General features: G+C 45.0%; 3 protein-coding genes across 3 annotated transcripts; 1 reads left to right on the forward strand and 2 right to left on the reverse strand.

Moving 5' to 3' along the window:
• Nucleotides 1–25: 25 nt before the first annotated feature.
• Nucleotides 26–1,503, reverse strand: LOC9638854 (alpha-galactosidase). The gene is made up of 2 exons (XM_024667490.1): nt 690–1,503; nt 26–507 (listed from the first exon to the last, which is right to left on the reverse strand). Exons 1-2 carry the CDS (start codon nt 1,501–1,503, stop codon nt 26–28), a joined length of 1,296 nt encoding a protein of 431 aa, XP_024523258.1.
• Nucleotides 1,504–1,764: 261 nt separating this feature from the next.
• LOC9639111 lies at nt 1,765–5,897 on the reverse strand. The gene is made up of 21 exons (XM_024667456.1): nt 5,557–5,897; nt 5,233–5,501; nt 5,057–5,180; nt 4,834–5,005; nt 4,297–4,772; nt 4,179–4,240; nt 3,995–4,133; nt 3,782–3,947; nt 3,554–3,734; nt 3,153–3,497; nt 3,036–3,093; nt 2,917–2,986; nt 2,795–2,869; nt 2,667–2,750; nt 2,477–2,620; nt 2,342–2,423; nt 2,210–2,292; nt 2,107–2,161; nt 1,963–2,056; nt 1,852–1,898; nt 1,765–1,797 (listed from the first exon to the last, which is right to left on the reverse strand). The coding sequence occupies exons 1-19, from the start codon at nt 5,843–5,845 to the stop codon at nt 1,991–1,993; spliced, it is 2,940 nt and encodes a 979-aa protein (XP_024523224.1). The 5' UTR covers nt 5,846–5,897; the 3' UTR covers nt 1,765–1,797; nt 1,852–1,898; nt 1,963–1,990.
• Nucleotides 5,898–6,367: 470 nt separating this feature from the next.
• On the forward strand, nt 6,368–8,680 carry LOC9639113 (O-fucosyltransferase 19). Its single transcript, XM_024667491.1, has 8 exons — nt 6,368–6,814; nt 6,939–7,014; nt 7,083–7,153; nt 7,222–7,310; nt 7,369–7,501; nt 7,559–7,788; nt 7,837–8,313; nt 8,378–8,680. The coding sequence occupies exons 1-8, from the start codon at nt 6,368–6,370 to the stop codon at nt 8,586–8,588; spliced, it is 1,734 nt and encodes a 577-aa protein (XP_024523259.1). The 3' UTR covers nt 8,589–8,680.
• Nucleotides 8,681–15,407: the final 6,727 nt, after the last annotated feature.

Genomic DNA, 15,407 nt, shown 5'->3' on the forward strand with positions numbered 1-15,407 from the left:
AACTTCATCATATCTGCCAAGCGATTTAGATGCTACTTCCCTGCAAAAGTAACGGAGAGAGATGGCTGAAAATGTTATAAACACTAGCGAACCATACCTCTTCACGGCTTCCAACGTTGCATAAAAGGGAAAACAGTACAGTGCCATGTCCAGCAACTTCTTCGGCTAAAACGTTGATCACTGCCACTGGTTTCTGGCTCCAAGCTTCATTTCCAGCGCAAGCTACGTACTCGTCCGTCTCGTTTTTCGGGGTCCTTCGTTGTATGAGGTGTACCAGAGGCAACGTGACCGTTCGCTTCTTCCGCGATAAGTTGAAAAAGGCGATATAGATTTGTCCATTGCCTCGCCCATGAGCGACCCACACTCGTTCTGCGTCATTCCCTTGAGCGTTTCTGTTGCCCGTACTGTGAGAGTTTACTTCCAAAACCGTCGGATTTGTAAGCAAGCTCAATGTTTCATTGTCCAAACGTCGTAAATCACCTCCAAACATGAGAGGAGACTTTGCCACTGCCCAGAGCGTCATCTACCAAGAAAAAATGTGAGTGATGTGCATTACAATGTACACTTAACTGAACCTGTGTTTTCTTCTCCTCCAAAGACAGCCTAGAATTTCGATACGGACCATAAGCAGCAGCTGGAACGAGAAAACCCTGACTTCGTCAAAAGAACAAAACAAAAAACTAGTTTACCAGGATCCGTAAGACGTCCAAATGGTAGCATATCTAAGTCTACCCAAGACTTGCCTCCAACCACGCTAGGAATGGCAATGAGTCCCGCATCTGCGAAGTCTCTGAAACAGTGCAAGTTAACAGAATACAAAGAATGCAATTCTTGGTACCTTGCTACATCAAAATGCTTCACGAGATACTTCCAGTCGTCCCAGTCGTCCCCAGTAACTCGATACATGTTTACAAGTTGCGCCACTCTTGCAGCCAACCCGGGTGTTGCTCCATCTCCCGGGGACAAAGAATATATCATCGGACGTCCTGAGTTACGAATAGCTTTTGAAACTGTGAGTATCTCGTCGAGCTGGGGATTCTCTGCCCCGAAAACGCAGTCATGTTTGATGAAGTCTATCCCCCAAGAAGCATATTGATCGTAAAGAGATTGAATGAAAAGCTTTCCACCTTCACTGCTGGTATTGATCCCCACAAAGCATTGTTGCATCCACGGGCAGGCTTGATCCATCAAAGCAATATCTTTAGCGTTCCATGCATGTCCATTGCTCTTGAATGCGCCCAAGATCGGAGTTTTCTTCTTTACTGCTGTCGTGCTGATTCCTCTCATGACGTGAATACCGAGCTTAAGACCCAGTGCATGAACTTTAGCGGCAATAGGTGCAAATCCTTTTCCACCGGTCGTGGAAGGCCATCGTTTTGGATCCGGAAGCGGTCGTCCCCACTTATCAATGAGATCGTAACCGGGCGACTTTGCAGAAGTTTTAAACCATCCATGTTTTAGCTTACGATACCACAGGTAATCTATTACGACGTACTGCATCATATCTGACTGTGAGCTTGACAGGCGAAAAACAAGTAGCCGTTACCTCATATCCATGCGGCTTAAGAGTTTCTGATACAATTTTCGCATTTTCCAAAAATTGTTCCTCAGAAATAGTAAAAGAAAACGAATCATAAGAATTCCAGCCGCGAGGTGGCGTTGCGGCGCTACGCGCACTGGAAAAGGACAAGCTGCTTGTCAGCTAAAGAAGTAAGAGAGTTTACGCTAATATCGCGCTCAGCAAAAGAATAAGAAGCAGAAAGCTGCAGCAACAGGGAACCTTGATTCTGTATAAAGCTGCAACAAGTTTAAAGCAAGCACAATTGAGAATTTCGCAAAACATTTACTCACAGCTAGCCAGGAAACTCATTTCGTCCTCTGAATCTAGTCTTGGTTAACTGCAATAACCGCCGAACTGTTCTTCGTGAAAAACCAGAAAGAAAAGAGTATTTTTTGTCTTACCGTCTCGGGTAGTCAAAGTCATATCGTTCTAACGTTGCAAATTACGATGGAAATATGGATGACTTAAAGCTTCGTCCACTGAAATACGATCCTCCTGAAAATGTTAAGTCAGGAAACGTATAGAAAAAGCGTTTTAAAGCTCACCGGATACCATTGAAGAAGTTGACGTAGAAGCCGAAATGACCATATGTCTGGCATGCTGCAACAGAAAGTTAATGCCTTAAACACGTACATGGCTCAGACAAACCCCAATCCTAGTGGATCTCGTTGCTGGATCTTTCTCTGCAGGGCAGCTTCACTACAATCCATTGAAGCAAGCTGACTTTCTTCCTGAACAAGTAAATATGTCACAAAGTTTGAGATCAGATAACTATCGGACCTGGTGGTTCACAGTTTCATTTCGATGATGCCGAGGAGGAACACGAGGCAAGAAAATGCACATCTCCATGAAAGCTCGTAACCTGAAGAAATTCTTGTAACATCACGTTTGGCAGAAAACAGACAACGTACTGACATGTAAGCAACGTTTTTCGACTCTTCGTCCCAGCCTCCCAAACTTCTGTCGAGAAGAACTCGTGTTCGAGCGCTTATTTGAAATACATGGGGAGTGCCTAGAACGATTTCCAGCATTATTACCCCTACACTCCAGATGTCATGCCTACAGCAACAAAGTAAGACCATTTGCTAAAACAGAACTCACTTACGCCTTGGTTTGATTTGGATGGAAATGCATCCAGTGGTCAAAAAGTAGAGCTTCTGGAGGAGCGTACTCCGGCGTGTGCTCATTTCTGAGTCTTGATTGTTAGAAGCACACTCAAACAAAGAAATTTACCTGCTTGGTCCCGCAGATCCATACAAATGCTGTAGCGTAAATGGATTTATAGCACTCCCGAAATCAATTAAGCGTCTGAAATATATGTATTAGTACCTTGATGCTCCTTCGTTTGAACTTACAAACTGAGATTCGCAGGCCATTTGATACTTTTATTCGTACTATCCACAGGTTCTTGGACGACCATGTTTTCTGAGACGTAGAGGTAAGCGAGCAAATAGCTGTAAAACATATGTTATACCTGGTTTTAAGTCTCGATGTGTAATATTACGATCGTGGCATGCTTTGACGGCTAATAGCTGAAAAGATACAATTTCAGTTTCCAATGATTCAAACACTAAATCAACCAGGAACGTACCAACTGACGGAGTAAGTTGCGCATTTCCCGTTGACCTTTTTTTGTAGTTTTCAGCCACCGCCACCATGCCGATGGTCGTACGACTTCAAACAGTCTTTTGTCTTCGCTTTCAGAGCCATTACTTCCTGGTGCTCGTTCCGATTCGTAAAGCAGCCGAGATAGAGATCGGCCTTCTTTCTTAAACACTAGCCAGAGATTGCCTTGCACCACAAACGAGTCCAGGAAACGCGCTACATGGTTGAGTCCTTCCTCGGTACTTAGCCGACTTCTGGACGCGTTTAAGAAAATCTCTCCGAAGTGCCTCTCTCTCAAACCACTCAATCGAATTTCCGGCCGTCCATTGAGCTGCAGCATTCTTAAAAAATTAGAGACAGTAAGCACATGCTTAAAGAAGAATCTACCAGAATTTGCTTCAAGACGAAAACATCGTCCTCAAGACCGTCTGCATTTGACTCAAAATTATCCTCGTGCAAACGCCATTCGCAAAACCCCGTTCCAAGCTCTTCAGTTTTGCATTCCTTTCGGAGAGCCAACCATATTTGCCCGAAAGAACCCCGCGCAAACTTCTTTTTAAGAATGTACCTGCAGTGTTAACATTGTGAGTATGTTGTGAATAGGATTGTTCTTACCTATAATGATGAAGCATAAAAGAAGGGGGAGCTTCAAAGACTTTTGATGTAGAGACATTTAAGCTTGCGAAGCTCTCAAAATCAGTGGGAACTGCAGCAATAAGGTCTATAAGTTGGCATGGTGCGGGATTGTGCTCGACATTTGCAGGAACGGCTTCCCTCGTGTCTGAGAAAAACAGCGTTTTATTATTTGTAATCCAAACCCGTCTTTACCTGGGAGTACGAAACTAAACTTAGAAGGGCATAGCTTCTCTGGTTTCTTCGAACGACCTTCATACTGAAAATGAGAAATCACTTCTCTATGTAGAGGTTCTGTGAGTGAATAGCAAAAGCGAGCGCCTTCACGACCAACCTAAAAGAGAACATGAGTGATACTCAAGATAAAATGAAAACTTACAATGACACCAGTTACAAGAGATCCTGGTGTCTTAGTAACACTCTCAGGAAAGTAATTACAGCCTGTAGACAAAAAAGCATGAGGAAAAACATTAAGGGAAAAAAAAAGGTGCTAGAACCTGATGTCGCATTGTCATCCATAGTAGTATCGTGATCGTTCTCGCTCTTTTCAATATTCGGAATATCGCCAAGGGCATAGACAACGGTTGCAAGATTGTCTGTACTTCCCAGTTTAAAAGCACTGTCGACGATTCCGTCGGCCATAACATTAAGCTGATATCTGCCAGAGGTTATCTCGTTCTCCAAATCTGATCGCCCCGGTAAACAGGTATGCAGGAAGTCGCGGCACAAATTCGACTCAGGTGGAGAAGTCATTTCTTTTGGAGGCGGCAAGGGAATCGCAACTTTCGCAGATAAAAACCTGTTCTTTAGAGTTCGAGAAACGTCCTTTCCGACCTCAATACTTTTTAAGACCGCGCAAACATCCTGGGAACTCATAGTCTCAAAAATCCCATCGGATGCTAGAACTAGATATTTGTTCTTGTCACCAATCTTTTTCCAGCCAGTAAATTCGGGTTCTGAGATTACACCGTACCTAAACGTAAAACAAAATGAAAATGCAAAGAGACAAGTATATGACGAGAAGTATAACTTACTTCTTAAGCGCCAAGTCTCCAATAGACCGTGAAACAGCTAAAATTCCAGCGACACGGGGAATGCTTCGGGAGTGTTCGACATAACCACCAAAGGACTCAATTCTCAGCTTCTCGTCTCTTCGGTTGGGATGATGATCTAACGTAAGCTCCTCCGCATTTAGAACGCCAGATTCTGCAGGCGGCAGTTCAGTACTCACGAGTAGCATGCAACACATTAACTTACCTTCATCAGATAGAGAACAAATTAAAGCTTTGGAGTCGCCAATATTCGCTACGAGAACATGATCGTCAATTACAATGGCTACACAAGCAGTCGTGCCTCCCATCGCTTCACCGTCAATGGCTCTCTGTAAATCTTGGCATGAAAACCATCTAGGATCTAGATCATTAGCTTCAGACCTTAATAAAAGCTTCTTCGATGTCGACCAAAGCCGCTGCGAGTGCTTCCTTCATAATCTTTCTCCAGAAAATTCCTTCCAGCTCTTCATCCGAAATAGAAGATTTAGCGTCAGGAAAGTTGTCATTCCTTGGCGATTGCAATGTCGCTGTAGATATCTTGTACACGTGATGTAGGAAATACTTATGGAGGCAGTGTGCGCAAATCGAACTGGCTGTTTTACTACCGTGGCCATCAAAAACTCCAAGCAAAGAAAACGAAAACTTTTTCCCTGTCAACCGAGATGAGCTAGAGAAAAAATGGAGGGAAATTCACGCAATACTGACCTGATAGAGGAGGAAGATCAATTCCAGGAAAACAAATCAGCGTGTCTTCCTGTGTCGGCCTCCGACCTATCCGAATCGATGTTCCACAGCTGCCATCTGCTACTCCCGTCGAAACATTACCCAGGCAGCTCCCTGGCGCCACAATCTCGATGAGATTCTTCCAGTCCTCGGAAAATCTTTGCTTCGTCGCGTCATCGATCAGATCTAGATAATCCACCACCGCATTTGATCCCTGTGCTCGATGAGCCAGAGCGATCCACACCAGAATCCAGAGCAATGACTCCCGCATTTGCTGCTGCGCCGGAACAATCCACACAAGATCATCTGCCCCCCACTTTAGGGCTTATACCCTGTTGTTAGGGTTCTAGCGAGAGTGAAAATGTCTTAACCGAATATTTTAACCTAACGCCAACCGTCGATACAGGTTCCATTCAGGCCAAGATCCTGTATGCGCTGAAGGTAAAGATTTCCCACGCGAGGCTTGATCCAACGCTCCTGGGCTCGCCAGCTCAGCAACGTGAAACATCGGTAAACGACTATGATGCCTCCGTACGCCACAGGGAACAATCACAGCGCCAGCATTTGGCCACGTGGATAGGCCTTACGTGATCGCGTTGAGGCCGTCACTTCCCGCAATCCAACGGTTGAGTAACAAACCTCTCACGGCCTTCTTCCCTTCTTCTTTGCCGCGCGGCCATGCTCCTCTTTGCATTCTCGCGAATCTTCCAAAAACCTATCTCTTTCTTGTTCTTCTCTTCGCGAAGATGAGGAGTTTCTGGTAGGGGGACTTCCAGCGGGCGATCGATCGAAGATGCGCTTCCACTGGCGATGCGGCGCCAATCCCGATCCTCCCGACGCGCTCCCAGCTCATCAAGATCCTGCGCCACAGGTGATTTCGGCTCCGATCAACAGGCGCTCCCGGAAATTCGAGAAGGAAGGTCCGTTTGCTGTCGTCCATGGGGCGCTGCCGGCACACGCGAAGAAATTCCAGCAATTCAGGCACACGTTGCAAGATTTCGTGGAGTTCGTCCTCTTCCGGGCAATGCTGCACACGAAGAAGGGAGCGCGGAACTGGGGAGTGTTTCTATCTGCATTGGCGACGATCTTTCTCGTCACGCTCAAACTAGTCTCGATCGGGCGGTCTCTTCCAACGCAGGCTGGATTCCGGGTGAGAATTTCTCGCCTCCTCCTTGGAACTTCTCTGATTCTTAGCGCTCAAATTTCACAGGATCGTCCTTCCAGCGCGATGCTACGAGCGGTATCGGAGTCGGAGTTCGCGATCGTCGATCCCACACAGAAAAAACTCCTTTCTTCCTGGGTAGGCCGGCAAGAGGTTCGTAAATTCGACTCTTTAGGTTTTAGTTAGTTTTGGGTGTAAGCAGGACTATGACGAGCTCTGGGCCAGGCCACGCAGCGATAGATACCGCCAATGCATTGCTCGTTCCCGGCATCATAGAGGTACCTAGAGCTTTTTCCTGTCTTAGCGGATGAAGCTTACATCTTTATGGGTGGATGTTTTTTTGCAGGACCAGAAGCAGTGACGAATGGTTACCTTTTAGTGACTGCCAATGGCGGACTCAATCAAATGCGAACGGGGGTATGCTTCTGAGACTTGTATTTTTCAAAGAAATCGTTGAAGGCCGGAGGTTTTTCTGCTTGATGTAGATTTGCGACATGGTTGCTGTCGCTCGGCTTATGAATGCGACCCTCGTCGTTCCTGTCCTTGACAAGACATCCTTTTGGAATGATCCCAGGTAGCTCCAGTTCGTTGAACTGTTCGGTTCGTCGTTTCAACTTACTGTTTCTTCTCAGCGATTTCAAGGACATATTTGATGTAAACTATTTCATCCACGCGTTAGAGAAAGACGTGTCTATTGTTGAAGCGCTGCCTCCCTCTCTCCGGGATGTCGTTCCTTTCCGCAAGGCTCCTGTATCGTGGTCCAATGTAAGCTTTAAGTTTTTGTCTTTGTGCAATGGTTGCTTTATCTTTGTACTGTTCCAGGAATCATACTATAGAAACAACATGACGGTATTGCTCAAAGAGCACAAGGTTTTGCACCTGACGCATGCAGACTCGAGGCTTGCCAACAACGGCCTTCCAGACGAGATCCAAAGGCTGAGATGCCGTGCGAATTACCATGCACTCAAGTTCACAGAACCTTTGCAAAGAGTGGCAGACGCGCTGATCAAGAGAATGCAAAGTACAGGCCCGTTCATTGCGCTGCATCTCAGGTAGTGAAAACTTGAGCTTGTGTTTCTTTCTCTAATTGCTCGTTCCAGATACGAAAAAGACATGCTGTCTTTTACTGGATGTACACACGGTTTGTCCACAGAGGAAGCACGAGAACTGAAGCGCATGAGATACGACGTGCGGCATTGGAAAGAGAAGGAAATTGACGGCGAGGAGAAACGCAGGCAAGGTGGTTGTCCTCTAACCCCTTACGAGACTGGGCTTTTTCTCAAAGCTCTTGGCTATCCCGAGCCCACGGCCATCTACATTGTCGCCGGGGAAACTTATGGGAACGGCAGCATGGCGTCGCTGAAGAAGATCTTTCCAGGCGTGTACTCTCATTCGACGTTGGCAACTTATGAGGAGCTCTCAACGCTCGCTAGGTACCAAAACAGGCTCTCGGCTGTGGATTACGCAGTGGCTCTTGAGAGCGATGTCTTCGTGTTCACACACGATGGAAACATGGCCAAAGCGCTCCAGGGACACAGACGCTACGATGGCTTTCGGAAGACAATCAGCCCGGACAGGTTCTTTTCCATGCTACGTTTATAGTTTCTCCCATTCTCTAACTTTCGTTCCACTCTCCTCCAGGCGAAAGCTGATTCCGCTCATTGATAGCTATGGAGCTGGGAATATGTCTTGGGATGAATTTGCGTCTCAAGTGAAAATGCTACACGAAGTGAGGACTGGAGGTCCAGCGCTAAGAGTTCCTGGTCCCGTCCCAAAGCACGAAGACTATTTCTTTGCCAACCCGTTTCCTGGTTGCATATGTGGAAGAAACAGCAGCGCCAGGGAAGTGTAGAGCGCTCTTTAACTTATGTACAAAGCCCAGGAAATTTTTTTTCATGGCATGGTTATGGGTCAATGTAGATTCAACATGGCTGAAATTTTCCATTTCAATTTAAGCACAGCACCACAAGTTGAGAACTTTGAGCTTGGATCCAGCAGCGATGGCCAAAGCCAGCGCCACCTTAACTCTAGTCGATGAGAAGCGAAAGTTCTCGAGCTGGACAGCCTTCTCGACGAGCCTGGCAAGAGATCTGGCTCCTTGATCGCTGGTCATGTTGTTGTTGTGGAAGTGGAAGAGCTTGAGAGAGCTGGCGGTGGTGACGATCTCGCATGCAGCACGATGGAGATGTTCCAGGCTCCGAAATGTCCCGGGATGCGCGGCGCTGGAGTATATAACTCGTGATCATCGTGATCGCTTCGAAGACTTGAGCGCTGTTGATAGTACCACTACACCACCACAGGAGCATCGTGAGAAGAGAACAATGAGGTTGCCTGGCCCCGCATAGTTGTGTTCTTCACGAGCAAGAGAGTCTTAGCTTCTCCATCACGAGGCCATGGTTCTTCAGCTGCTGTGGTCTCGAGTGATGGATTGTTCGCTGTGTCGGGAGTTCGTAGTGACTGTTTGTCATGCGAGCTTAGATTGAGACGTACTGCTTCCTACTGGAAAGTTTGTAGCTCCCGGTCCTTGGGAGCTGCCAGATCGTTAACCTTCATATCAGATGAGCCTGACTTCAGCAGGTAAAACATTGTTTCAGTCCAAGCTACTTAGAACTCTGAGAATGTGAAGTTGTTTTACCTGGTCACACAGGATTTGTGCAGGCTCAAAGTTTTCGCTTGATCGTGATCGATCACTCGGTCTAGGCTGTGAAGATAAAACGATCACGATAATTACGAGTTATATACTCCAGATTAACTTTAATTTTCTCACTAGATCTTTCAGCCATCATCCAGCTGAAGAAGTTGGTAGAACCTTGTAAATTTTTTGTGAAAATGGAATAAGTAGGCAAAGGAGTTTCATGAGATGGTGCTGATATTGTTGACCATGTTTAGCTGGAGATCAAAGCATTATAAGTCATTAAAGAGCCCTTACTTGATAATTACTTGATAAAAACGCCCTTCCTATTTATTCCTTAAGATTCTAAACATTCATGCACTACAAAAATGGTTAAATACTATTTAATTACTACAACTACAATCTCATTTCTTTGTTTTTTTTTTCTGTCTAGTTATTCATGCTTGTGTAGGTTAGAAAAGTTGTTTGAGCTCAATTAGTATATACTAGTACCTAGCTCTATAGCCAGTTTGATCCAAAGTCAAGCACTCTCAAGTTGGAAGAATTCTCAAGGCAGGGTGGAACAAGTTCCTAGAGCTAGTTCTTACCCAAAGTCTAAATATTTGAGAGACAAGAGAATGTAAATGTCTTTTGGGATGTATTTTGTGAGCTGATTCTTGCAAGCCTGAGGAACTTGAGCTTCAAGGAGCTAGTGAGCTGGCCTAGTATCATGCTATAAAGATGTGTACAAAATCTGACTTTCCTCTTAAAGTGAGGTATTCTATTTCATGGTGGTGGTGGATATACTTAAGGATATTCTACTATTTAATGGGTATTATTTAATTAAATTAATCTTGTATTTACAATTTATAGACATGTATATAATTTATAAAATTTCCTAAACACTTTCTAGTATATTCTTATTTATTTTACCATCTAATGGTTGATATGCAATAAGATTAATCTTGCTTTATAAATTATAAACATAAAAATTCCTTAATATTCTAAATATTCATAGTGATAGTATATTCTAATTCCACACACTACAAAAATGGTTAAACACTATTTAATTACTACAGCTACAATCTTATTTCTTTGTTTTTTTCTGTCTACGTGCTAGTGTAGGTTAGAAAGTTGTTTGAGCTCAATTAGTTTATACTAGTACCTAGCTCTATATTGCATATCTCAGGGGAATATAAGCTATCCGGATGTATGTTTGATCCAAAGTCAAGAACTCTCAAGTTGGAAGAATTCTCAAGGCAGGCTTGCACTCCTTAGAGTTGGATTTTCCTCAAAATCTAAATACTTGAGAGACAAGAAAATGTAAACATTTTTTGGGATGTATTCTGTGACCTGATTTTTGCAAGCCCAAGGCACTTGAGCTTCAAGAGTCTAGCAAGCTAGCCTAGTATCATGGTGCTACAAAATCTCACTTTCCTTTCAAAGTAAGGTTCTATTTCACCCTAGAATTTTGTCTAGGTTGGTGGTGGATATACCTAGAATATACTTAAATATTCTAGGATATTCTACTATTTAATGGGTATTATTTATTTTTTATAAAACATGTTTATAATTTATTAACTTTCCTAAATATCCTAGTATATTCTTATTTACTCTGGTTGGTTAATCTTGATTTATAAATTATAATTATAATTATAATTATTAATCAATTAGATTATTTAATAATACTAAATAGCAATGACACTACTATTAAGCAAATCAAATGTTGCTACATGCAAGGCACAAAAAATTATATTTCTATAGGGTGCTGCCAAGTCACAGTAGAAATTTTTAATAATAAGGTTGTCAAACCCTAACTGTCAAAAAGTCATTTTATAACCATGTCTTAGTGAATAATTGTGTTGATGTTTGCTTTTAGCTAATGGGAGGTTTGCATATCTTCGATTTTCTTGCTAAATTGCTTCTAGAGTGCTGTGATTCATAGCTCCTCAATCTCTTTATTTCCCCCAGCATGCTCTAGGGTATTCTCTACAGGCGTGCAACAGCATCATGGGTGAAAGGGTGAAGCTAAGCACCAAGATATCAATGCACTAATATCTATGCTTGAGAAAATCAATAGTGTCAAGTCAATCAAGTCAATGGTGTTTCAGTTCCCCACAATGCTCAAGCTTGTCAAAGGGCCACTCCAAAAGGCTGGTTTCAAGCTGAAGATTGGCATGAGTGGCAGCAAGAGGAGTGGCTTCTTCTCAACCTTAAGGTCACTGGAGTGTTATGACATCCAGAACGTTTTTGTGATGGATCAATCCTTGGTAGAATCTGCAAACCATGGTTTGAGTTCACACTTGAGGTAACTTCCAAGGCTTAAAGTTCATGTTTATTCAAACTCTTAAGAAATGGCTAAATAATTTAATTTTCTGATGTGATCCCAAGCTCCAACAAAGTTATAGTGACATGTTTGCAAGTTGATTGTCAAATTGCTCATATAAATGCATGTACTGAATGAAAAATGTAGACCTGACTGTGATTAGCATCAGCTTTAACCAGCTACTTAATTTAGGACCCTTTTATGATGGCTACAGCAGGTAGGGACTCTAATTTGGGGTCTAAAAACCATGTAGAATATAGTAATTAGTCATCCAAACAATTTCCCTTTGCAGCAGCAAACTAAACAGATGTAGAGATAGTGAAAGTCTTAGTGCTTGATAAAATGGAATGTAATTACTTTCCTTTCCCAGAATGAGTGATTCCAACTTAGGTCTTGCCAGCCTAGATACTAAAATCCCATCGACTCAATTTCCTTTTGTCTTTCAAACTTTTTTGTGGCTAGATCCAGACATTCAGAAGCACACTTCCAGCCAAAGTGTCTTGTAGCATTGTAGGAGGTAATTGATTTTATAATGTTTAGTCTATGTGTTTGTAATGGGATTTTGTAGTTATATAGATGGCTTCTGGGATCTGATAGTTTCTTACATGTTTCCTCAAATACAACAATTGCTATTTTGATACTATTCCAACTTAATTTTTAAAAAGCTATAAAGTGTTTGCTATATTGCTAATTTATACATTAATGTGAAATACATTTTAGTAAGGGTTAGGGCATTAAAGGCATTTTGCAAAGGGCAAGCTATGGCGCGAACAGAGCAGGAGCGCTGTGGATGCGTCACAGGTTTGTGGTCTCTCTTCCGACCAAAAAAGGCGCACAAGAGCGACAAAAAGGTCCACCCGGAAGCCATGGACGCGGCGGCCTGGAAGCTGAAGGTCCAAGATCGTGTCTGTGAGGCTGTCTCGGGAGAAGCCGCCTTGAAGTTGAAGGAACTCAGGCGCGAGGTGAAAATCGTCTTAGAAGCGATACGACAGGAGCGAGGGCACAAGGAGCCGATCAAGCCGGAACAAGAGAAGGAGGACGAAGAGGAGAATCAAGAGAAGAAAGCGGAGCAGCTGAAGGAAGAGAAGAAAGCCGAGCAGGTGAACGAGGAGGAGAAAGAAGCCGATCAGATGAAGCCGATGAAGCTGGAACAAGAGGAGGAAAACGAAGCCGAGAAGCAGCTGAAGGAGGAGGAGCAAGAGAAGAAAGCTGAGCAGCTGAGCGAGGAGGAGCAAGAGAAGCTGAACGAGGAGGAGAAAGAAGCCGATCAGACGAAGGAACTCAGGTGCGAGGTGAAACAGGAGCAAGGTCACAAGGAGCAGCCACAGCTGGAACGAGAGGAGAAGAACCAGCCGAATCAGCCGATCAAGCCAATCAAGCCGATGAAGCAAGAGCAGGAACAGGAGGAGGAGCAGCGGATGAAGCCAATGAAGCAGCAGCTGGAACAAGAGGAGGAGCAGACGATCAAGCCGATCAAGCAGCCGCTGGAACGGGAAGACGATCAAGAGAAGATGAAGCAGCAGGAGAATGACAAACCCAAGCAGGAGGAGCAGCGACCCAAGCCAATTCTACTGCCAGCCGGGGGTCGTCGTCCAGGTATGGTTCCTTTTGCTTTTCGCATTCTTCTTCTACTGTGACTCACGATGGCCTCCTGGACTTGCAGGTTCCAGTCCGAAGATGGTTCGCTTCTCTTCCTCAGCGGAGGACATTCTTCTCGACGGCACCCGACGGCGGAGTGAAACCCATCTTAGCGATGGCCGAGGGGGATATGTTGAGTTCGCGTATCTCGAATCTTTCCACAAGGCAAACCGGTGGCTAAACCAGAGGGGAAAAACCGAGAAGAAGATCCGCAGCTTGGAAGAGGAAAAGCGCGAGGAAACAGAAGAGGAAAAGTACGAGGAAAAGTCTTGGAGTGTTAGCGCGCTCCGGATTCTGATCAGACTCACCGAGCAGCTTTACGAGGAGCTCAACGGCAAATCCAGCGACCGAGAGAGGATCAAGCGAGCGCGGAAGATGATGAGGCTCCAGAAAATGCTGGATAGGATCCCGAGTGAGAGGAAACCGTGGAAGAAGCTTCAGTCCGGCGAGGTGGTCTTCGTGAAGGAGGCAAAAGAACTATATGATCGTGCGGGGAGAGATTTTGTTGCCGAATTCAAGAGGAGACAGGTAAGTTTGATATACCTTCTAGATTCCAGATGGCCGTTTGCTAATAACTTCCGTGTTTGTTGTAGAGAGCTGGAGTGAACAATGAGTGTTTGTTTTGTCGGAACCATGATGATGAGAAGATGATCGGCTGGGCTGGAGCGAACTCTAAGACGACTAGACCCTGGGTTTCCCTGAGAAGAGAACACGAGCAAACTATTCTAAGCACGTCGAAGAAACAAGAAATGAAGTTGGCTCCGAGCTCGAGAAGTTGGCTGCAAGGATTGGTCAACTGGAGGCCAGTGCTCGGACTCTAGCATCGGAGAAGCCAACTCTCAAGAGTCAAATCCAGAAGTTGGATCTCCAAGCAAGTTGAGCATCACAGTAGGAGGCCACTAAAGCTATAGACCAGTTAAGTCGAGAGAAGATCGACCTTCTCGAGGACTCGACTCCAAAGATTTGCAGCTGTCCAAGACGTGAAAGCAGCACGTGACGACCGTGTCTCGGGGCTCCAGGTGGAGAAGTCCATCACACTTCAGGCGTCTAAACAGGCCAGCGACCAGCGTCTACACTCTTCTAAGTCAAGAGAAGATCAATGGATCAAGTTTGATTACACTCTACAGTGTCTGGAGCAAGGAGGGATCTATCTTATCAGCTTTCCAGCCGATGGAGATGAGACAGGAGATACTGCTGCGGTATAATGTTCACAGCTTGAAGGAATAGTAGCAAGGGAACGACTGCAACGAGATGGTGATAGCGAGAATATGATATAGCTGAAGCTGCTCGTGACGATGGGGGTATTCAGATTCACAGAGAGGGCTGCAGAGACTATAAGACAGACTACGGTCGACGTTCTCTGTCATCTGGTAGAGCTCTCTAGTTGACGGAGACTTTGAAAACGGGTCAGGGCTGTCCAGGAATGCTCGTACAGCTGCTCGGATGAAAGTATCAGCAAAGAACTCAGTGTCAGATTGCTTCAAGGGAAATCAAATCCAAAAGTTGGAGTGAGAAAACTCGGAGCTGTGGCCAAATATCCAAGCAAGTCGAGCACCACAGTAGCAGGTCACTAAAGCGTCAAGTCTGAGCTAGAGACCAGTCTCCACACTCTAAGTCGGGAGAAGATCAACGACTGAAATTGAAAGTTTTGGAGCTGTCCCAGATGGTGGTTGAGATGGAGAGTCGAAAGCGGCGGTTGACGAGGCTCCAGGCGGAGCAGTCGGCTGGAAGTGCAGCAGAGTCCATCAAACTTCGGCGTCTAAACAGGCCAGAGACCCGCCTCCACACTCTTCTAATTCAAGAGAAGATCAATGGATCAAGGTGGGCTACACTCTACAGTGTCTGGAGCAAGGAGGGATCTATCTTATGAGCTTTCCAGTGGACGGAGATGATTCAGGAGCGCCTGCTGCGGTAAGGCTGTCCATGATAGTAGCTGAAGCTGCTCGTGACTGGGGTTTCGGATGGCTGTGGAGACTATAAGACAGACTACGCTAGACGTTCTCTGTCATCTGGTGGAATGAGGGAAGTGTTCGGACAGGAGTTCTTGAAGGAGAAGCCCCAGGGGATAATGGCTGACGGAGTCGAATCCGCTGCAC

The sequence above is a fragment of the Selaginella moellendorffii genome, unplaced genomic scaffold (genome assembly GCF_000143415.4).
Source record: "Selaginella moellendorffii unplaced genomic scaffold, v1.0 SELMOscaffold_174, whole genome shotgun sequence".
NCBI lineage: Eukaryota > Viridiplantae > Streptophyta > Lycopodiopsida > Selaginellales > Selaginellaceae > Selaginella > Selaginella moellendorffii.